The sequence below is a fragment of the Myotis brandtii genome, unplaced genomic scaffold (assembly GCF_000412655.1).
Source record: "Myotis brandtii unplaced genomic scaffold, ASM41265v1 scaffold242, whole genome shotgun sequence".
NCBI lineage: Eukaryota > Metazoa > Chordata > Mammalia > Chiroptera > Vespertilionidae > Myotis > Myotis brandtii.
Genome location: NW_005359149.1, coordinates 937000 through 960928, shown reverse-complemented (window position 1 = coordinate 960928; position 23929 = coordinate 937000). Strand labels below are relative to the sequence as shown.

At 36.9% G+C, this 23929-nt stretch overlaps 1 protein-coding gene and 1 long non-coding RNA gene across 10 annotated transcripts in view; one reads left to right on the top strand and one right to left on the bottom strand.

Annotated features, from left to right (window-relative positions):
• TCF12 (transcription factor 12) overlaps window positions 1–23929 on the top strand; it is a 364778-nt gene that overhangs the window by 130295 nt on the left and 210554 nt on the right. For 4 of the 9 annotated variants that reach the window (XM_005867002.2, XM_014540340.1, XM_005867004.2 and 1 more), the window contains one exon: window positions 7367–7440. In XM_005867002.2, the coding sequence (XP_005867064.1) occupies window positions 7367–7440 (74 nt within the window). Of the gene's footprint in view, window positions 1–6533; window positions 6698–7366; window positions 7441–13951; window positions 13971–14978; window positions 14997–16476; window positions 16539–16860; window positions 16934–23929 lie in introns of those variants that run through there. The other 5 variants (XM_014540341.1, XM_014540343.1, XM_014540344.1 and 2 more) reach the window with 5 other exon arrangements.
• LOC106726236 overlaps window positions 16460–23929 on the bottom strand; it is a 14018-nt gene continuing 6548 nt past the window's right edge. The window contains exons 2-3 of the long non-coding RNA XR_001362264.1: window positions 22676–22682; window positions 16460–16549 (exon numbers count right to left, since the gene is read on the bottom strand). This is a non-coding gene — a long non-coding RNA (uncharacterized LOC106726236). The remainder of the gene's footprint in view (window positions 16550–22675; window positions 22683–23929) is intronic.

The window sequence follows — 23929 nt, the reverse complement described above, 5'->3', positions numbered from 1 at the left end:
TTTGTGGATATTGTACCATCCTTGCATCCCTGGGATAAATCCTACTTGGTCATGATGTATGATCTTTCTGATGTACTGCTGGATCTGATTTGCTAGAATTTTGTTGAGGATTTTGGCATCTGTGTTCATGAGGGATGTTGGCCTGTAATTCTCTTTCATTGTGTTGTCTTTATCTGGTTCTGGTAATAGGGTGATGCTGGCTTCATAGAATGAGCTTGGAAGTGTTCCTTCCTCTTGACTTTTTTGGAATAGTCTGAGGAGGATAGGTTTTAGTTCTTCCTTGAATGTTTGGTAAAACTCCCCTGTGAAGCCGTCTGGTCCTGGGCTTTTGTTTGCCAAAAGCTTTTTAATGACTGCTTCAATTTTTTCCATATTTATCGGCCTATTGAGATTTTTAGAATCTTCCTGATTGAGTTTTGGAGGGTTGTATTTTTCTAGGAATATGTCCATTTCCTCCAGGTTGTCTAGTTTGTTGGAATAGAGTTGTTCATAGTATTTTTTTAACAATCCTTTGTATTTCTGTGGGGTCTGTTGTTATTTCTCCTCTTTCATTTCTGATTTTGTTTATTTGGGTCCTCTCTCACTGCTTCTTGGTGAGCCAGGCTAGAGGTTCATCAATCTTGTTTATCCTTTCAAAGAACCAGCTCTTGCTTTCATTGATCTTTTGTATTGTTTTTTTTTTTTGATCTCTGTGTCATTTCTTTCTGCTCTGATCTTTATTATCTCCGTCCTTCTGCTCACTCTGGGCTTTTCTTGTTGCTCTCTAATTCTTTGAGTTGTAGAGTTAGATGATTTTCTACCATTTTTTCTTGTTTTTTGATGTAGGCCTGTAGAGCTATAAACTTCCCTCTCGGGACTGTTTTCATTGTGTACCAGAGATTTTGGATTGTTGTGTTTTTATTGTCATTAGTTTCCAGGATGTTTTTAATTTTTTCTTTGATCTCTTTGGTAACTCTATCATTGTTTAATAGCATGCTATTCAGCTTCCAAGTGTTTGAATTTTTTGGATTGTTTTTATTGTAGTATATTTCTAATATTATGCCATTGTGTTCTGAGAAGATGCTTGGTATGATTTCAATTCTTGAATTTGGGGAGACTTTGCTTGTGACCCAATATGTGGTCTATTTTTGAAAATGTCCCTTGTGCACTTGAGAAGAACATATATTCCGTGGCTTTGGGGTGAAATGTTCTGAAGATGTCAACTGATCTAGTGAGTCATTTAGGATTGCTGTTTCTTTGCTGAAGTTTTGTCTAGAGGATTTACCCAGTGATGTCAGTGGTGTATTAAAGTTCCCTACTATGATTGTATTGTTGTCAATCTCTTCCTTGATATCTTCCAGGAGTTTTTTTTATGTATTTGGGAGCTCCTGCATTGAGTGCGTATATATTTATCAGGGTTATATCCTCTTATTGTATCGATCCCTTGAGTATTATGAAGTGGCCTTCCTTATCTCTTGTTATGGCCTTCACTTTGAGGTCTATTTTGTCCTATATAAGTATTGCTACCCCTGCGTTTTTTTCATTTCCACTTGCCTGAAATATATTTTTCCATCCCTTCACTTTCAGGCTGTGTGAGTCCCTTGTTCTGAGATGGGTCTCTTGTGTGATTGAATTTTAAAAGATGATCTGAGAAGGCAAATCCTTCTTATTTTTTTTACTGGTCTTTTTTTTTATATCCTCCAAAAGTAAATCAGACTTTATTTAACAGTTTTTTGTACAGAATTAATTTTTTCTGAGTAATCAATTTTATATACTTCATATGAAGCAGCATGTCTTAACTTCTCTTTAGTTGTTTTACAATTTTAGTATCCATAGCTTTTCTATTTTATTTGTTTCTCATTAATATATAGCAAAAAACCCCAAAGATTTGCTATTATATTCTAATTGACCCTATTTCACAGTGAATTTCTAGCAAAACACATTGGTAGATTCATTTCATGAGTATCAAAAATCTGAAAAACACAATAAAATGGTGGTTGTAGGTTTTTAGGTGCATGTTATTTTAAAATTGATGGCAGCCTTTAAATCTTATCTAAAGGAATATCATTACTCCATAAATAAAATTGAGTAAAGAAGGTATTAAGAGACACATTCATAGCTTTGGTTATTTGATATAGCCATCTCCAATGACATTTCTTTCATCAAATCATTTATTGAATCACCCTATAGTAGATGGCAATCCTGCAAAGTATATTATCTTTTCCTTATTTATAAGCATTGGGATGTGGTATTTTTGTACTGCTACCAAAGGCAGTGTGTGTGTGTGTGTGTGTGTGTGTGTGTGTGTGTGTGTTAGTGTTAGAGAGAGAGATAGAGAGGGGGAGAGAGAGAGAGAGAGAGAGAGAGAGAGAGAGAGAGAGAGAGAGATGGCTATACACTCCCCTGGGCTGGGCTCTTACTCCCTACGTTATAGATGTTTCTTTTTCACAGGGATAGACTTGGGCATAATGTCAAGCAGAGTGGCTGTATTGACTTATTACCAGCTTTGTTGCAGGGATATCCTAACTACTCTTCTTTACATTCTTTGTACCATCATCCTTCTTCCTTTCATCCATTCTCAGCTCACTAGACTCCCTACCACTACCTGAAATATTTTTCCAATTCCAGTCCTGTTTCTCACTTTACCCTAGTTTCTCAATCTAGCGTGGCAGAATTTTTGGTTATAGGTCCGGCAGTGGCAAGTGGGAAGGGAAGGAACTGTGCAGCTTTGCTCCTCATTGACCCCTTTTACCTCTAGGCTGGTCAAACTAAATCTGAACCTCACCAAACCTTAAGTAATGCTTTATGTACACAAACTCGGTACTGTTGGGGCCCATATGGGGGGAAGCAGATATTTATGGTATATTAAAGTCACTCCCCCTAAAAAATCTGTTTTCAGTTTTTGCTAGTGGTTAAAAACTTTTAGAAGTCTCTAGGATTCTACTTGAAGAATGAAAGAAGGGCTAGTATTCAAGCTGTGAAAGAATTTTATTATTGACTCAAGAAAGAGAACACTTGGTCAAAAACAAAGGATGGTGGCAGTGGAAAAGAAGCAGGTACACTATAACTGAGTTCTTCATAGAAAAGAGTATTGCCAAATGTTGACCTTTGCCAAGAAATTTACTTGCTCCTCCAAGAGTCTTGCTCTCTGAAACCTCAAAAACTTGGTTTCCATCTTAATTCCTTCTCTAGGGTTCCAGCCTCATAGGAATTGCCGGTATATGTAGTAATTTATTATTTCCTTCATTACTTTCTCTATTAAATGTTTTACAAAAGAAGGAAGCATATTACTTTGTTGAATTTACAACCATAGTTTTTAGATATAAGGTCTAAAATTTAGTGTTCTTTACTGGAAAATATTAAATAAGAATAGTATGTCTTTTAAAATGGGACACATGGACTCAAAATATATACATATTGTTACTTTATTTAATTGGTTCCATTCAGAAAAGCAGGCACTTAAGAGATTCTATATATAAAAGATTAAATAAGAAAGATTTAATCTCTATATTAAATTATTCATTAACTCTTAATCTTATTGATAGGAATATATCAGATTAACATATTAGAAAATTATACAAGAATAAAAGTGTTTCTACCACTTAATTATTGGTAAACTTTCTCTTATATCTACCATTTTAATCTTGTCAATTGTGGAACTAGCTTCTCTAAAACTGTTAAATTGTTGTAGATAGACTAGAAATGGGAAGGAAAGAAAGTATTTGGCAATGATGGTTTAGATATATCTTAATAGAAATGTTTTCTCTCGTAATCACTGTATTTTTTAAATATATTTTTATTGACTTCAGAGAAGAAGGGAGAGGGAGAGAAAGATAGAAACATCAATAATGAAAGAGAATCATTGATTGGCTGCCTCCTGCACACCCCACACTGGGGATGGAACCCACAACCTGGGCATGTGCCCTTATCGAGAATGGAACCATGACCTCCTGGTTTCTAGGTAGAGGCTCAACCACTGAGCCACGTTGGCCTGGCATTGTAATCACTGTATTTTAACTATGATGTATTATCTTGGGATGAATAGTTTTTCTGGTTTTGATCAATGTGTATAATTTCTGTATTAAGTTTATTTTCTGTGTGTAATTTCTTTTTTAATGCTTACTTTGATCTTATGGCTGAAGCTTTGGAAAGATTATTATTCCTGTCATATTTCTATGTTTGTACAGCCATTGTCTTCAGCAGAAAGGAGTCATTGAAGCCTAAAGATGACTCTTGCCTTTGTCAGTGCCAGCCACGACCGTCCATTCATAGTCTGGATATGTTAACAATAAAACTATAGAACTCTGAGTATAAAACCTAGCCAGACCCTTGTTATTCTTCAGCACCCTTTGAGCTCCCTGCAATGTCCAGTATTACGGGGATGTAGCCCTCTTTAGCTGTGGCTTAATTAATTACCATTTTATTTAATTAATCTTTGCTCTTCCTTCATGCTGTGGAAGTAATTAATGTCACTTGATGAAAATTGAGTATGTGTTTTCACAAAATTTCATGCACCTCTTTTGAAATTTCTCAGATGTTTTCTGTAGCAGGCACCCATCTTTTCTATATTCTCTTTTACAAATGCATTTGAAATCATACAAAGGCCTCATATTTATTATTTACTTGATATACTAGTAAAACAATTCAATCCTAAACTGAATAAATTATGGTCTGATTATTTTCATTAGGATGGGATCATCAAAATAAATTTCCATTGTTATAAATATTTAATGAAAGTGTGATTTTTCCCACTTCCTCCAGTCCCACCATTCTCTTTTCTATCTCTATGAATTTGACTACTCTCAGGACCTCATATAAGTGGAATCATACAGTATTTGTCCTTTTGTGATTGGCTTACTTAGCATAATGCTCTCAGGTTCATCCATTTTTAGCATATGTAAGAATTTTCTTTCTTTTAAGGCTGAATAATACTCCATTGTAAGTATATACCACATTTTGTTTAACCCATTCATCCTTTGATAGACACTTGAATATTGTAAATAATGCTGCCCTGAACATGGGTGTACAAATATTTGAGACCCTGCTTTCCCAGTAGCCAATTTACTTTTATATTTTGTGTTGGTCATCTATACTAATAAAACAGTAATATGCTAATTAGACCGGACATCTTCTGGACCTCCTTCTGGACAAAGCCATGGTGGCGGGGGCTGAGTCAGAGGTGGTTAGGGGCGATCAGGTTGGCAGGGGAGGGCAGTTAGGGGCGATCAGGCTGGCAGGGGAGGGCAGTTAGGGGGTGATCAGGCCAGCAGGGGAGGGCAGTTAGGGGTGATCAGGCCAGTAGGGGAGCAGTTAGGGGGCTATCAGGCTGGCAGGCAGAGGCAGTTAGGGGCGACCAGGCAGGCAGGCAGGCAGTCAGGCAGTCAGGCGAGCGGTTAGGAGGCCCAGATTGCGAGAGGGATGTCTGACTGCCAGTTTACGGGATCAGGGCTAAACCGGCAGTTGGACATTCCCTGAGGGGTCCCAGGTTAGAGATAGTGCAGGCCAGGCTGAGGGGAGACACCCCCCCCATGCACAAATTTCATGCACCAGGCCTCTAGTATAAAATTTTTTTTTTACTTCATATAGAAAAATAATTGCAAATGGAAAGTATTTAAAAATTAAGTAGTTTTATATAAGTGGATTTTGTAGGTTAATACTAGCCTTTGTCTTGAATCAAGTCTCATGGGAATTCTATCTACTATTCTAGTGTTGATTGTGCAGAAAATGCTTGGAAAATAGCCCATAGAGAGACGGTAACAAAGTATGTTTTGATAAGATAGAATCTTAAATCTAGAATTTTGATAATTCTCAAAGAATGAACATAACATTTCGTAGTTTTGTGCATAATCTCTGTGTTTTCAAAACTTTGGTTTCACTTGAAATTGTGCCTAGAGTGTGGTCTTTAGTTAGGTACCCATCATTTCTCTAATGTGTTTAAAAACTTTAAAAATGTATAGTAATCATTTAATATCGGAAATACAGATTCTTCAAAAGAATTAATTAGAGTCCTACTAACTGAATTAGTAATTAGTAGATTTTACTTGGAAACTGACTTCTTTCCCCTGCTTTTTGTCACTTAACCCTTCAATTGGTAATTTACTCCCTCTGAAAGAGCTTTGGGAATGCTGGCCAGTTACTGGAGAATTTGGGACATTTAACTTACTACACATCACATTCTCATTTAAATCACAGAAGAATTAAAAGGAATTTGTTTGAAGAAAAATTGGTTCTAAAACTAGTGGAATGTTTCTTTTTAAATTCTAGAGTTTTCTCATGCAAGAATGAAACCAAAAAAGTCAACTATTCGTATTTTTTTAAAATATATTGATTTTTTACAGAGAGGAAGGGAGAGAGATAGAGAGTTAGAAACATCGATGAGAGAGAAACATCGATCAGCTGCCTCCTGCACATCTCCTACGGGGGATGTGCCCGCAACCCAGGTACATGCCCTTGACCGGAATCGAACCTGGGACCTTTCAGTCCGCAGGCCGACGCTCTATCCACTGAGCCAAACCGGTTTCGGCAACTATTTGTATTTTGTCATAAAAAGAAGCTCAGAGGGGTTGGTAAAGTATACCCTGTTAGCAGTCAAGGATGAAAAAGACTGATCTTCAAAACAGAAAAGGGAGAGATGGCTGGATTGAGAGATCTCCATCTCTTTCAAATTTTTCTGGGGACTGATGAGAAGGTGAAAATATTGGAACCAAAGCTTCAGAAGGTACATTAAGGAATACAATGAATTCTTTTGTTGTTAATGGTTACCAATCCTTCTCACTTTGACTTTTCCTGTGCAATTTTCATAAGCGTGGATATATTTATTTGGATTCAGATTTAGAAAAAATTTTACTAGGATGAGTTGTCATGTCATTTTGATTAGCTTTGATGTAACTAATGTTGATTTGATATGGGTTGATTTAGTTTGCCATCTTTAAGAATATCTAATCAATGCTCTGATAGAAACCAGTTTTATTAACTTGAACAGTTATTTAACTTGCTTCATTTTCTAAGTTTTGTCCTTAACTGAATTCTTTATATTTTCATGAGGCAGTACTAAACTGTAGAAACCTGTGGGGGTTCATCTACTCTTAGAAGTAGCAATGGATGGGGATAAAGATGGAGAGGCCCAAATTATGCACTAGTCTAAAGTCTCCAAAGATGTATTTTGGTATGGAAATTCTGCAGTATATATAGAGCATTTTATGAAGCAGTGATGAAGATGCTCTGACAGAATTTACTTTCTACTGGTTTCTGAGACAAAGATTGATATACAGCCAGTTCCAGGCAAATGCATACGCCACCCACTGAATTGTACTCTTCTGTTATACCAAAGAAACATCCATCATGGTATCCTTTTGGATTTATATCTTTCACTTTCTTCTCTCCATAGGTATGGATGAACGAGGAAGTACACCATCTTGGGGAACAAGTGGTCAACCAAGCCCCTCTTATGACTCATCTAGAGTAAGTGTGCTCATCAACCCTTGATTAAAACTGTAAAGATAATTTGCCAAATAAGTTAAGTTCTTTCATATATGGAACTTTGTTTCTTAAGAGAAATGAAGTTAACTTACATTCATTGGAATATAGAATACCCAGTACCTTCATAAAAGGTTTAATTTTCTATTATCATACATTGAGACTTTATTTTATCTCCTAAAATGAAGAAAATATTTCTGGTGTAATTTCTACACCTAGACTACTTATAATATTCTGCTAAAATTGTAAGAGCTTGGAATGCCTCACTAAATATTCTCCATACATAGCCATTTTTCTTCATGTATTGTTTGTTTTGAGAGATGGCACTAGCTTTCAAAGTACCAGCTTCTAGTCTCCTGTCTTCCATACTTGCTCCAGTAGTCATCAGCTGTTTATATTAGGGATGCTATAGCCCTGTCTCTTAGATGCATATCAAAACACATATAACAGATGACATTTCTTGGTTGGCAGTTAAGAGAAAATAGGACCAAACTAATGTTCTACACAATGAAAGGTCAGTAGATTACAGGTTCTTCCAGCAATGAGCAAACAACAAATAAAATCCCGCAAAACTTTAAAATATTAAATTGAGAGATTGAAAATTGAACCAAAGAGTTGGCAATAAAATTAAACTCTGTATTCCCAGTCTCCCTGATAAATTGGTGAGGTTAAGATATACCTTTCCCAAAAGGTCATACTTTGAATGATTAATGAACATTTATTTCTCTCAGAATTAACCAAGAGAAGATAGACAAACATAAAATTTAAGGGCACTTAACCCTAGAAGCAAATTGGCTTTAAGTGGAAGGAAAACTGAATTAATGTTATTGGAGTTCATAGTCTCCATATGAGTTATATTGTTTGGCATTGAAAATTGCTGACTTAAAATACTTACTAAAGTTTGTGGTTTTGCTATTACATCGCTGTAGCCTATGTTTAATTTATTTTAAATACTTTCGGAAGAACTAGGATAGTCATTTGTAATACAGAAAGATATAATAGAGAATGACTGTTAAAAGTTTTAGTATTTCCTTTTCAGGAATCAGTGATGCGAAAGCCGGGTTGTAGTGTAAAAAGCACTGTCCTCTCTATCACAAGACTTGGATTTACTGTTGACTTTACTATGCACTTGACATTTAGTCTTGGACACCTTATTTAATTTGGGAGTAGTTCAATGGGTTGATGTTTAAATTTCTTTCCAGGTTTAAAGGTTTTTTGATTCTTTGAATAATACTGTGAATAGGAAAGGCTGGTTTCCTGTTTAGATTTTGAAATAGGGATTTTACATAGTGGAGAACATAATACTATTCATTAATATTGGATTATATTTTTCTTTTTAATTAAATTTATTGGGTGACACTGGTTAATAAAATTATATAGGTTTCAAGTGTACAATTGTATGATTATTTTCTTTCAGAGGCTTGAGTTACTGTGTGATAACATGTCATTTCTTAAAATGCACTGAACGATGCCATTGTACTTTATATTTACTTTACTTTTAAGTTTTCAATATTTTTCTAATTGAGTACTAAGTAGGATTTTAAGAGAGGAGAACATGATTTTGTATCTAAGCATTTACTAGTATATGTTCATGATCCTGCAATAAAGTCTTCTAGAGGTGGACTTCAAAGCAAATCTTTTCTTGTTGTCATTTGATATGTAGGTCAAATGTGAAATGCCATTTTCACTCTTCATTTATTTTTTTGAGTGTATATTGTGTGCAGTGAGAAGTTAAATTTACTTTATAGTGAACTAGTTTTCTATTTTAAAAACAAGATTAATCTCTAGATATTCCCAGTCTGCCATACAAATATAAATGTGTGTGTGTGTGTGTATTCCTACCTGTCTACTGTAAGGTCAGCTAAATAAGTGATTTAATGCTAACCCTTCTTAAGTTTTTTTCCCATTAAAATCCACTCTTCCACTAACTTTTCTCCTATGCCAGTCATGATTTTGAGCCTAAAATGATTTAGTGGGCTAGTTAAGTTATGTTTTATTTACAGTTTCAAACCATTTATTTTTACCCTGAGCTCTTCTCACCAGCATAGACATTTGTGGGTGTCTTTGAAACTGTCCACAGAAGTTCTTTATAGGAAAATTATCAACTTTTGGGGTTTTATTATTAAACATCATTCACTATCTTGACCACATTTTTCCATAAGGTAAAGATGAATATAATTTTGTAAATAAGAATCTCAGTTAACCAAAGCACATCATTCTCATGAGTATTTTAGTATGTTCAGTTTTTTAAAATTCAGAAATAAGTATTGATGTTGGCTAAAAACCAGTTTGACACATTTTATTGAAAGTATTAACAAGTCAATTTAAACTTTAATAAAATATGTGAATGAAATTTCTTTTGACTTTACCATATTATATAAATAATACATTTCTATCATAGCAAATTGAACCATTTAAAAAATAACATAACTTTACATTAATAATAGAAAACACTTAATTTTGTAATATTTGAAAACACTTTACACAATAGAAGTAAAGAGGCCACAATAGAAGATACTTTAACACACATGAATAAACTCAAAATGGATAAAAGACTTAAATGTAAGTCATGAAACCATAAAAATCCTACAAGAAAATGTGGGCAGCAAATTATCAGACATCTCATGTAGCATAATTTTCACCAATACACTACCTAGAGCAAGAGAAACAAAGGAAATAATAAACAAATGGGACTACATCAAACTAAAAAGTTACTGCACAGCAAAAGAAACCAACATCAAAATGAAAAGGGAACCCACTGTATGGGAGAACATATTTGCTAATGATATATCTGATAAGGGTTTAATTTTCAAATATATAAAGTACTCATACAACTCAACAAAAGGGGGACAAGCAATCCAATTAAAAAATGGCAGAGGACCTAAACAGACACTTCTCCAAAGAGGACATACAGATGGACAATAGACAAGAAAAAATGCCCAAAGTCACTAATCATCAGAGAGATGCAAATTAAAATTAAAATTAATGAGGTACCACTTCACACCTACCAGAAAGGCTACCATCAATAGATCAACAAACAACAAGTGCTGGCGAGGTTGTGGAGGAAAAGAAACCCTATTACACTGCCAATGGGAATGCAGACAGTACTGCCACTATGGAAAACAGTATGTAGTTTCCTCAAAAAATTAAAAATGGAACTGCTGTTTGACTCAGTGATCCCACTTCTAGGAATATATCAATTCCAATCAGAAAGAATGTATGTACCCCAATGTTCATAGTAGCATTATTTAGAATAGCTAAGATGTGGAAACAACCCAAGTGCCCATCAGTAGATGAGTGTATAAAAAAGCTGTGGTACAGTTACACCATGGGATACTATGCAGCTGTAAAAAGAGAAGAATATCTGTTTTTAAAAATATATATTTTATTGATTTTTTTACAGAGAGGAAGGGAGAGGGATAGAGAGCCAGAAACATTGATGAGAGAGAAACATCGATCAGCTGCCTCCTGCACGCCCCCTACTGGGGATGTGCCCGCAACCAAGGCACATGCCCTTGACCGGAATCGAACCCGGACCCTTGAGTCCGCAGGCCGACGCTCTATCCACTGAGCCAAACCGGTTAGGGAAAAAAAAAAAAAAAAAGAAGGATATCTTAATCTTTGAGACAGCATGGAAGGACCTTGAGAGTATTATGCTAAGCAAAATAAGCCAGTCAGATAAAGATAAGTATCACATGATCTCACTTATATGTGGAATATAATGAACAAAACAAACAATGAACAAACTAGAGCCAGAAGCATAGAAACATGGAACAGACTGACAAATTTCAGTGGAAAGGGGGCATAGAGGGGGCAAGAAGAGATTACAAAGAATTTATATGTATACTAGAGGCCCGGTGCACGAATTCGTGCACAGGTGGGGTCCCTCTGGGTAGCCTGCAGGGATCAGGCCGAATCCCTCAGGCCAATGCCACCTGCAGCTCCTACCTGCTGCTCCTGCTCATCCCAGCCCCACTGTGCCTGCCATGGGCTCGCGCCCAATCAGTCCCGATCCGGAGAGGCTCGTGCAGCCACAGCAGTGCTCACTAGCCATGAGCCCTGCATCTGGTGCCCTCCCAAGGGGAGTGGCCTGCGGGATCTTGCTGAAACTGGCTCTGCAACATCCCTGAGGGCTCCCAGATTGCAAGAGGGTGCAGGCCAGGCCGAGGGACCCCACTGGTGCACGATCGGGCTGGGGAGGGACCGTGGGAGGGCTCCAGGGTGTGTCCGGCCCATCTTGCTCAGTCCCAATCGGCCAGATCCCAGCAGCAAGCTAACATACTGGTCAGCATATCATTAACATATTATGCTTTGATTGGTTGGTTGGTTGTTCTGCCGTTTTGTCTCCTGTCTGGTGTATCTGCCAAGTCCACCAGAAAAGTAACCTCACAATGTACAAGTAATATGGTTGAGTTTCTGGTTTTCAGAACTACCCACAGCACATCATTCATGATTTTTCTTAACTATAACTATAGTGTTCATGGTTTATTCCAGTTTCAGATTTATTTTCCTCTTTAGAAGGCAGTGGCTAAGAGCACAGATTCTGGAGCAACACTGTCTGGGTATGAATCCCAGCCCTGCCATTCACTACCTGTGTGATTATGGACAAGTTATTTAAAGTCCCCATATCTCAGTTTACTCATCTGTGAAATGGGGATAATACTGGAGGCCTGGTGCATGAATTCGTGCATGGGTGGGGTCCCTCTTGGTGGCCTGCAGTGATCGAGACGAATCCCACAGGCCAACGCCACCTGCAGCTCCTACCTGCTGGCCCGCTCATCCCAGCCCCACTGTGCCTGCTGCAGGCTTGCACCCAATCAGACTTAGGGGAAGGCTCTTGCTGCTGTAGCAGCGCTCGCCAGCCATGAGCTCTACGTCTGGTGCCCTCCCAAGGGGAGTGGCCTGCAGGATCGGGCTGAAGCCAGCTCTCCGACATCCCCTGAGGGGTCCCAGATTGTGAGAGGGCGCAGGCCAGGTAGAGGGACCCCACAGGTGCATGATAGGGCCTGGGAGGGAAGCGGGAGGGCTTCAGGGCATGTCCGGCCCATCTCGCTAGTCCCGATCGGCCAGACCCCAGCAGCAAGCTAACATACTGGTCAGAGCATCTGCCCTCTGATGGTCACTGCACGTCATAGCAAGCAGTTGAGCAGCCTTAGCATATCATTAGCATATTATGCTTTGATTGGTTGTTCAGTTGTTCTGCCGTTTGGTCTATTTGCATATTACCCTTTTATTATATGGGATTATATAGGATTACAGCGTCTGGAGAGTTGTACTCTGTGACCTAGGACAAGTTACTTAACCTCCTTGTGCCTCGGGATTCTCATCTCTAAAATTATGATAATTTTACAAATACCTTGTAGGGTTTTGGTAAATATGAAATGTAATAATAGCTATTAAGTATTTCATTTATTGATACAGTAAGTGAAAGCTGCTATTAATATTAACACCATTATTATCTTTAAATATCTAATATTTCATTGTATGTTATAATAGACATATTCTGTTTCTGAAATATAGTCTGATCATTTTAGCTCATGGAATCTCAAAGGGCCATCTCATCTTGGTTGTCCTGCCTCCTAGCTCTGCTACACAACTTAGGCCAAGCTCAAAGTACTGAAGTACCATTTGGGTTTGCACCCTGTGCTAGGGGTTATTATAGAGCTCACAGGAGAGAGAAGTCTTCTTGTTAGCACTCTTTCCTAAGGTAGAATTTTTGATTTCTCACTTTAAAAGGTAGAGAAGTTCACTGGTAGGTCACTACTAATAGAAATTATATTTATAGGCACCAGGAGTAGGCATTTTAATCATGAGTATTTTTCAGGTTATATATAATCTATTACGGTAGTTATTTTGGGAAAGAAGTAACATTCAGTTGAATAAGGGTGTGAGTGCTTATTTTTTCTAATTGCTAAATTTCCACCATGTTCCCCCCCCCCCTTATCTTTATATTATGGTTTGTAGAATGAAACAGTCTTGTCCATGTTGCTCTTCCTTCCGCCTCTATTTTGTGGTATTAGAGAGTTTTCAAGATTAGAAGGTATGTTAGTTACTTATTTCATAGATGAGGAAACTAAGACTTAATGAGTTTGAGATTTTACTAGTTTGTGATGTGTGCTTTTGATACAAACTACCCATGAGATTTGTTTGGATTTCCCAACTTGAAGAACTGTCTTAAATTTTCTGCCATACACTAAAGCAGTGGTTCTCAACCCTCCTAATGCCGCGCCCCTTTAATACAGTTCCACATGTTGTGGTGACCCCCAACCATAAAATTATTTTCGTTGCTACTTTATAACTGTAATTTTGCTACTGTTATGAATCATAATGTAAATATCTGATATGCAGGATGTATTTAGACGACCCCTGTGAAAGGGTCGTTCGACCCCCAAAGGGGTCGCGACCCATAGGTTGAGAACCGCTGCACTAAGGGAATGAGAGAAGAGAGAGGCGAAAGGTGAAAGAGAAGAGGATCTGTAATTGATATCCCAAAAGAGGACATGGGACAGGATATGGTAAAAATAAATTTGCTTAGCAACTATAGTGTATTGGGAGGCAGAATAGCATAGAATTTAAGAGCCTGAATATTGAAGTCAGGCTGTTGGGGTTCTATTTCTGGCACTTCTACTTCCTAGCTCTGTGACCCTGGGCATGTTTTTCTCTTTACCTTAAACTCACCGCCCCGCCCCCCCCTTTTTTTCATTGATAGAAGAGTGCTGGCTACTAATAATAACTACCTTACTAAGTTCCATACTTAGGCCTATTAGTGGAAGAGAGGAAAAGTAGTTATGTGGTGATGAGTTGGCTTTAAAATACTTGGTTAAGCTGCTGTATATGACTCAGCACAGAATAATTGTAGGGACTTTTTATTAAGGGATAAACAGTAGGTACATTTAGAGGTCTTTCATTTTAATACATACTATTCTGTCTCGGTGAGGGGATATGAGGGTTTGGTTTATTTGAAAAAGCAACCATTTTTCAGACCAGTTGTCAGGAATATATATGGATGGCAGCTTGATAAATTAGGTCAGGTAGAAAATGAAAATATGAGGGTACAAGGATTTAAGACAGGGGTGGGCAAACTTTTTGACTCGAGGGCCACAATGGGTTCTTAAACTGGACCGGAGGGCCGGAACAAAAGCATGGATGGAGTGTTTGTGTGAACTAATATAAATTCAAAGTAAACATCATTACATAAAAGGGTACGGTCTTTTTTTTTTTAGTTTTATTCATTTCAAACGGGCCGGATTCGGCCCGCGGGCCGTAGTTTGCCCACGGCTGATTTAAGAGTTGCTCTAGCCTCCTAAGACTCATACAGAAAGCCATAGATCAGGTACTTGGGATAAGGAAAACCAAAATAATAAAAAATTTAGCTAGAGTAAACATATAGCTTTCAGCTTTCATGAAAATTAAAATGAATTCATAAGGATACCTTATCTGGCTGAGTTTAGTATTATTTCTCTAGGACTCCTGAACCATTTCTACCAGATGTGGCTAAAGGAATATTTAATTTTGCTCAGTGCTCTCTCCATTTTTAGCAGGTATTTAGCATCTTTTCATTCATGTGGAAGAGCTAGACTAGCAGCCACTCTATAGTTTGACAAATAGCGAGCTGGAGATGGGATAATAGAGCCTTAGTTCCCCTCACATGCTATCTATAAAAATACACAGAGGTCATTTTGATCCCAGGAAGGGTTGGACTGGCTTGAATTTTGGGAGAACCTGGCATGTAGTTCATTTACATTTTAAGGTTCAGGCCTTCAGAATGAATATCTAAGGGTAGAGAGGACCTGTGGTTTTCTTCTTCCAGCAGAGCACAGTGGGAACCACCATTGTAAATAAGGATAATAAGGTTGTCTGCCTGCTTTTCAGTAGCTTGTGGCTTACTGTGGTCCTGAGTTTCAATTTGCTGATATTTTTAAATCACTCAATTTGTTAAATGTAAAACATGAGTAAATATATATTTTAGAGTTCACGAATTATGGTTAGAAATACAAGTCATATTTGCCTAAAGAATTAAATCATTTATCAAACTTTAACTCTTTTAAGGCAGCAAATAATTAATTAGCAAATTAATCTCATTGGTAAACATGGGATTACAGGAGAGGGAGAGATTACTTTGGATGGTAATAGAAGAGGAAGTATTTGAATAGTATATTATAGGACAAATAGCATTTGTATGAATAAAGTTGAGATGAAGATAACTTTCTGGAAATGTGGAATGATGGAACCACAAGTACAAATGCTTCCAAATCACGAAATTCAGTAAATAGTAAATCATCTTGCTTTGCAGGTAAACAGTGTGGTTAGGCAGGTAACCTTTCTGTAGAAGAAATACAGTCTATCTTTGGGAAGAAGAGAGCCAGTTAAAATTAGACTTTTATACAGGTCATGACACAAAGTGCTTTATAAAGATCAATATGTTGAGGTATGAAGGATGGAACCAGTGTAAAAGGGTGACAAGAAATAAGATGATCTGGTAAGATGTTACTACACAGGCCCACTTGTGATGAGATAAAATTTGGATTAGGATGGTAGGATCAAGATCACAAAGTAATGGAAAGAAGAGAGATGTCACAAAGGGAAAAAACAAAACAAAACTGGCACACTTGGTAACTAGGGGAGATAAAAAATCATATAGACTTACTGTCCCCAGAGTAATGACTCCCGAACTAAAAACTTCATGTGTTTTATTTAGGCTTTGACAGGTTAGCTGTGGTTGTGTTATACAACTACTAGATTATCTGATTTTGATGGTTTTCCTTATAAATGGGAAAATCTAGCTGTGTTAATAAAAATTAAATTAAATAATTTTTTCTTACTGACCCCCATTAGCATTGATGGGTACTAAAGTTTAGTGTTCACTCTCCTTTAGAGTAGATATTTCCTTTCTCTAGATTGTTTATGGTTTGCTTTTTTTTATTTTGAAGAAAAAAATGGTGTAGGTCCTAGGAGTTCAAATGCAATAATTAGAAAGGACATACAGATTTTGAAATAGTATTTTATGCCTCTTGATCTCAGGTACAAAACACAAGATGAAGCAGTTAAATAGCAAAGCAAGACAGGAGGGACAGAGAATTAAAGTAAGTGTTTTCTATATATTGCATCTATGTTCCCATTAATCTCAGTTTTGTTATATAACTGCTCCTTCTGAATGTTCTGAATGTGAAGAAAACTATGGGTAAGAAAAGGGAGTATTTTAAAGTTAGGGTTAAATAAACCCATGAGAGAAATGTTTGTTAAAATTGGTTGCATTCAAAACAGCACCTGACTATATATTGTAATCTTAATGTTCTTGGGTAACAAAATAATTGGGTTAAAAATGATATACACTCCTTCAAATCACATACCTATCAGATTGTTGATGGTTCCATTTTAAGCCAGTCAAACCTATTTTTTCAGTCTAGCCATTCTAGGTACAATGCCAGTTGAGATGCTCTAATATAGATCTTCTGGAAAGAGCCTTTCTCACCTCACTGTGAGTTTCACTTTGTATGCCTATGAAATAGCATGTTTATCAGGATTGATCTTTGCAAGTCTCTCTTTTTTTCTTCTCATTGTTTAGTCTTTAAAGTTAACAAGTAGAAGTCAAAACATATTAATCTTTTAAAATCTCTCTTTTGTCCCTTTTTGTAATTGTTGAGGTCCTAGTTTCTGATGGCTTTTTAATTATTTCCTATAAACTTAGGAAATAATTTAGGATAGAGTCTGCTGAATACATTTTTAGGCCTGCTTAGCCTATTTTTATTAATAACAATAATCATAACCAGCATTTGTCACAATATAGTTTAAGACCTTGCATGTGATGCCTATTCTAAGTTTCATACCAGCTCACCAAGAAGTCATTTTAAAAATCCTATACATTTCCCCCCTTTATTTTCTTTTTCTATCACCATTTATCCCACATATACCCTCTTCCACTTCTACCCACTCCCCTACCCCCCCTGTAGTCACCACACGGTTATCCCTGTCCATGAGTTCTTTCTCTTTTATTTCTTTTTTTGCAAACCTACCCCTATCACAATACCCCCCACCAGAGTTGTCTACCTACTCTCTCTATCTATGAGTCTGTCCCTATTTTGCTTATTTGTTCAGTTCATTAGATTCTGCATATGAATGAAATCATGTACTTTTCGTTCTCTGACTGGCTTATTTCACTTAGCATAACGGGTCCATCCATGCAGTAACAAAGGGTGAAATTTTCTTCCTGTTTGCAGCTGAGTAGTATTCTGTTGTGTAAATGTACCATAGCTATTTTATATACTCTTCTACTAATGGACACGGGTTGCTTCCAAATCTTGGCTATTCTAAATAATGCTGCAATGAACATAGGGGTACATATATTCTTTCGAGCTAGTATTTCAGGTTTCTTCAGATAAATTACCAGAAGTGAAATTCCTGGGTCATAGGGCAGTTCCATTTTTAATTTTTTTTCATATGTATATTGGAAATCTGTATGTCCTCTTTGGAGAAGTGTCTGTTTAGGTCTTTTGCCCATTTTTAAATTGGATTGTTTGTTTTTGGTGTTGAGTTTTATAAGCTCTTTATAAATTTTGGATATTAACCTCTTATCAGATGTATTGGTGAATATGTTCTCCCATTCAGTAGGTTGTCTTTTCATTTTGTTGATAGTTTCCTTTGCTGTGCAGAAACTTTTGAGTTTAATGTAGTCCCATTTGTTTATTTTTTTCTTTGTTTCCCTTGCCTGAGGAGATGTATAAAATAAATATTGCTGTGAGAAATGTCCAAGATTTTACTAGCCTTTGTTTTCTTCTAGGAAAAATCCTGTACATTTTAGAAGTCAAGGAAATTTAGGCTCAGAGAATATAGAAAACTTACCAGATATTAAATATCTAAGACTAATATGATTCTAAATTACTGTTTCTTTCTATCATATTACATTTGCTGAAGTATAAAAGAGACCCCAAACAGTTGTTATTTCTACTTATCAAGGACTTTAAAGATAGATACTCTAGAAGTTGTAACACGATGGGGCTATCTTTATTTCTTATAAAAATATTCACTTTTATATGTAAAAAAAATAAAGCCATGGAATAAATCAGGTAAGTTTGCTTCTTGGTTTTACCACTATCTTTGACCTTGAAAAAGATAAAATACTTAATTTGAGCCTCAGTTTTCTCATTTGCAAAGAGATTGCTCTCATAAATATGTATAAGAATTAAATAGAGGAAGTTTTATAAAATATGTAGTGTAATATCTGGAGTTTATTAAGTAGTGTATAAGTGTTCCTCTTTTTACATCCAGTTTCATGAAAAGTATACAGATCCCTTCTGATGCAAAACCATGTTAAGAGTTTTATAATCTTGGATGCTCCTTAGGGAGGAAGCTGGAATATGTCCTGAACAAAATGAGGGACCTATTCTAGTTTTTAAATACTCACCAATAGGTTCTATAAATCAGAAAATTATGTTTACGAAATTGAAACTGTTGGAAAAGTTTACTATCTCACAGATTTTGGGATTTGGAGATTATTGTGGGAAAAAGTATGTAGCCCAGATTCATAGGAATGTAAATTCAAAAAGGAGAGGCTTTAGTTTCTCAAAAATGTTTTAAAGGTTATCTACATCATAGGGTAGTTAAGGGACCTAAATGAGATTGATTATGTGGTTAAACATAGCATAATCAATTAATTTTAGTTCCTTTTGTGATATATTTTTGTTGTCATTTATTCTAACGTTTTCTGAAAATAAGCTTGCAAGGTTTTCCTTTAATTTATTGAACTAATGCTTAATCTTTTGTGTTATCAAATGACATAATTATTTGGATGTGGTTTTATATTGTAATCAATATGCTACATTTTGCATGAAGCAGAACGTATTCTTGGTGTTTAGGAAATTATTTAGTGATTAAACAATAAAGTATCAGCTATCCTGAACCAAATATCTTCTCTGCATTGATGATAACATTACATCTCATTGAGTTCATACTTTTCTGAGATTGTGCTCTGAAAATACTGTACTTAATTTGCCATTAACCCTACATTACATCTTTAGATCACTTTTCCTCAGTATCTTCCCTTTTTAAATCTTATAGTCTTCTTTTGAACTTCTATACTCTAGTTTGTGGGATCTCACATTTTTTCTTCCACTTCTTTCATTCATGAAGCATTTATTGAGGTTCCACTATTTTCTCTCTCTGGAATTAGTTGGGCAAAACAAAAATGATTAGCTCACATACCCTGGGCAAAAGTAGTGTTCTTTCTTATGGGAAAAACAGATTATTATACTATAGAATGATAAAAGTTCTAATAATGATGGCCCTGGGAGAGTAGAAGCACAGAAATAGAAGCAGTACTTGATTATGAAACCTCAAAGGCATACCAAGTGAAAATGATTATCTGTTTTATAATACAAAAAACAGAGGACTTAAGCCTGGAAACAAGTGAACTTCTTCCATTAGACAAGCAAACTTGATCAAATTAGTTACTTATTCTGGACATAGTTCCTAACATGTAAAAAATTTGAACAAGATTACAGTGTCTCAAACTGTTTAATAGAATATTAATAAACAATTTGTAAATACACAGTTCCATGGTCCACCATATTTATGTATTAAACAAAATTAAATGTTTTTATTGGTGTTAGATTTTTGTTTTTTAATATTACTGTAAATTATAAACTTTTAAGAAAGGAATGCAACATACTTCTCACATATTTTCCCATCCAGGGAATCCTTCTGTATCTCTTTTGAAATAAGTTTGACTGCTAGTAACATAGCAGTCTCAAGGCATAGTAAATTAAACAACTTATACATTTAACTGTTTATTTAGATCTGTGATCCATTGCAGTTCTTTTTTTAATAAGGTGTGAAGTAAGGCTCCTGTTTTATTGGTATCCGTTAAGAGATTTTTTTCCCCATTGAATTCCCTAGTTACCTCTGAAAATCAATTAACATATATGAAAAGATCCATTTTTTACTCTATTCTGTTCCATTGTTTTTTTTAATCATCACACCAAGACCATACTGCATTACTGTACATCTATATATATAAAAGGCTAATATGCTAAGTGTTTGACTGTCTGACCGATCGTTATGACGTGCACTGACCACCAGGGGCAGACGCTCAATGCAGGAGCTGCCGTGATGTGCACTAGCACTGTGGACCTGGTGCCCACAAAGCAACACTCGGCTTTCCCCAAGTGGGACACAGGCCCCGTCACCACCCTGGAGCGACAGCCCACCTAATCGCAGCCCATGCTGCCGAGACCCCATGGTGCAAAATGCGGCTCCCAGCCCAGCCCAGCCTGAAAACGGTGGCTGTGGGTGCCAGGTAATGACGTCACCTAGCAACGCCCTGCTTCCTCTCCCTTGCCACGACTAGCCTCCTTGCAGTTTCTTCAGCCCAGGAACATGAGTTGCTTTATAGCAGTGGTTCTCAACCTGTGGGTCGCGACCCCTTTGGGGTCGAACGACCCTTTCACAGGGGTCGCCTAAGACCATCAGAAAACACATATATAATTACATATTGTTTTTGTGATTAATCACTATGCTTTAATTATGTTCCATTTGTAACAATGAAAATACATCCTGCATATCAGATATTTACATTACGATTCATAACAGTAGCAAAATTACAGTTATGAAGTAGCAACGAAAATAATTTTATGGTTGGGGGTCACCACAACATGAGGAACTGTATTAAAGGGGCGCGGCATTAGGAAGGTTGAGAACCACTGCTTTATAGCCAGGTGCAAATATTTCATACTCTAACCAAATGTCTGTGAAGCATTTTCCCGTGCCTCATCTTATTTGATCCTCACAGAAGTCCTGGTGTAGGTAGATAGGAGACTCGGTAGAATCCTATTTTCTTTTCATTATCCAGAAAATGGAGATTTAGAAAGCTTAGAAGCTTGACCCGACTGAAAAGAAGAAATGGTAGACCTTGAAAATGACTTCAGGTTTTCTCACTGCACAGAATATAGTCAAACACTGATGCAGTTAAATATTTTACCCTTTGTTCTCCCTGTGTGATCTACAATAATAATGTGCTTCATGTTGATATTTATTGCTGTATTGCTGACACTCAACTGAAAGAGAGGTTGGGGTGCTTCATTGGGCTGGAAAAAGTTTAGCTAAACCAGAAAGCAGGTCTAATTAAGCAAGTTAATTCTATGTACATAAAAGCGTAAGTTGAGTTGTGCATGCACGATACATATAAAGCTCTCACTGGTGCCAATCGCACACGTGTGTTTCGATCTATCATTGTCGATTTTGAGTTTGGTTGACACTTCTATTATAGAGAAAGGGCGAATGGTGATATTGAAATATTTCTTCTAATTAATTTCCTTTCAATGTGCACAAATTCGTGCACCTGGCCACTAGTTTAAAATAAACCTTGATATGAGATAGTGTATGTCTTCCAATCTGTTATTTGGTTTTAAATTTTTTTTTGCGTATTCTAGGTGCTTTGCATATAAATTGAAATATTTTAAACCAGCCTATCATTTTCTATAAAGTGTTCTGGATTTTGTTTGGGATTACATTGAATCTATAGATCAATTTAAGGGGAACTCATTTTAACAATGGGGAGCCTTCTGATCCATGAATATGGTATATCCTTCTATTTAAGCTTCTTTAATTTCTCTTAGTAATGTTTTACATTTTTCATTGAACGCATCTTGCACAACTTACATTCAGTTTATAACAATAATTTTTAATGTTCTTATGATTGTATTTTTTATTTCATTTCTGGTTGTTCATGTCTTGAATAAAACTATAATAGATATCTGTATATTTATTATACAGAATTGTATAACAGAATTGGGTAATGGGCCAGAACTGGAGTCCCATTTGAAAGACTGATTTGTGAAGCATCTGCTTCCAAGCTCATTTGGTTTATGGCAGGATTCATTTTCCTTTAGTTTTTGAACTGAGGGCCACAGTTCCCTGTTGATTATTGTCTGGAAGGTGTCCTCAGTATCTTGCCAATTTGGTCTTTTCATCACAGCAACTTCATCAAAGCCAGCAAGGGAGAGGGTTTGCTAGCAAGATAGAAGACACAATATTGTGGAGCCTAATCATAGACATGACATCCATCACTTTTGCCATGTTCTATTGATTAGAAGCAAGTCATTAGGTCAGCTCACACTCAAGAGGACTGGTTTATATAGGGGTATGAATACCAGAAGACAGAGACCCTTGGGCCATTTTAGAATCTACCTGGCACAATGTTTGTAGGATTCATAGTTACAATACCAACCTCATTCCTGATATTGATGAATTGTTTTCCTTTCTTTTTCCTGATCAGTATGGCTAGAGGCTTACCTATTTTATTGATATTCTCAAAGAACTAATTTTTGGTTTCATTGGCCTTTTCTTTTTTTCAATATGTTTGACTTCTACTTTTACCTTTACTTTGAGTTTAATTTGCTCTTTGCTTTCTAATTTCTTAAGTTCGAGGTTGAGGTAATTGATTTGAGACCTCTCATCTTTTCTAATAGGCATTTTTAGTACTACTAGGGGACCGGTGCACGAATTCATGCACCAGTAGGGTCCCTCAACCTGGCCTACAGGATCAGGCCGAAACCAGCTCTCCAACATTCCCTGAGGGGTCCCGGATTGCAAGAGGGTGCTGGACAGGCCAAGGGACCCCACCGGTGCATGATCAGGACCGGGGAGGGATGTGGGAGGTTGACCAGCAAGGGAGGGACTGTGGGAGGGCTCCAGGGTGTGTCCGGTCCGTCTTGCTCAGTCCCAATCAGCTGGACCCCAGCAGCAAGCTAACCTACCGGTTGGAGTGTCTGCCCCCTGGGTGTCAGTGCACATCATAGTTACTGATTGACAGGTTGACTGTCTGCCCCCTGGTGGTCAGTGCACATCATAGTGACCGGTCGACTGTCTGCCCCCCTGGTGGTCAGTGCACGTAATAGCAACTGGTCGACTGGTTGACTGTCTGCCCCCTGTTGGTCAGTGCACATCATAGCGAGCTGTTGAGCAGCCTTAGCATATCATTAGCATATTACGCTTTAATTGGTTGAACGGATGACCAGACACTTAGCATATTAGGCTTTTACTAGAGGACTAGAGGCCCAATGCACGAAATTCGTGCAAGAGTAGGCCTTTCTTCCCCCAGCTGCTGGCACTGGCCTCCCTCTGGCACCTGGGACCTGGGCTTTCCTCCGGCCGCCGGCAGACACTGGGTACCCGGGCTTCCCTCGCAGCCCCGGCTTCGTCTAGAACAGTGATGGCGAACCTTTTGAGCTCAGCGTGTCAAAATTTTGAAAAACCCTAACTTAAATCTGGTGCCGTGTCACATATAGAAATATTCATAATTTTTTTTGATATTTGCAACCATAGTAAAAAAAAGATTTATATTTTTGATATTTATTTTATATATTTAAATGCCATTTAACAAAGAAAAATCAACCAAAAAATGTATAAAATGAACAAAAACAGAAAAACAATGTACATTTAGGAAAAAATAATAATAAAAACAATGATAATCAAATGGTAC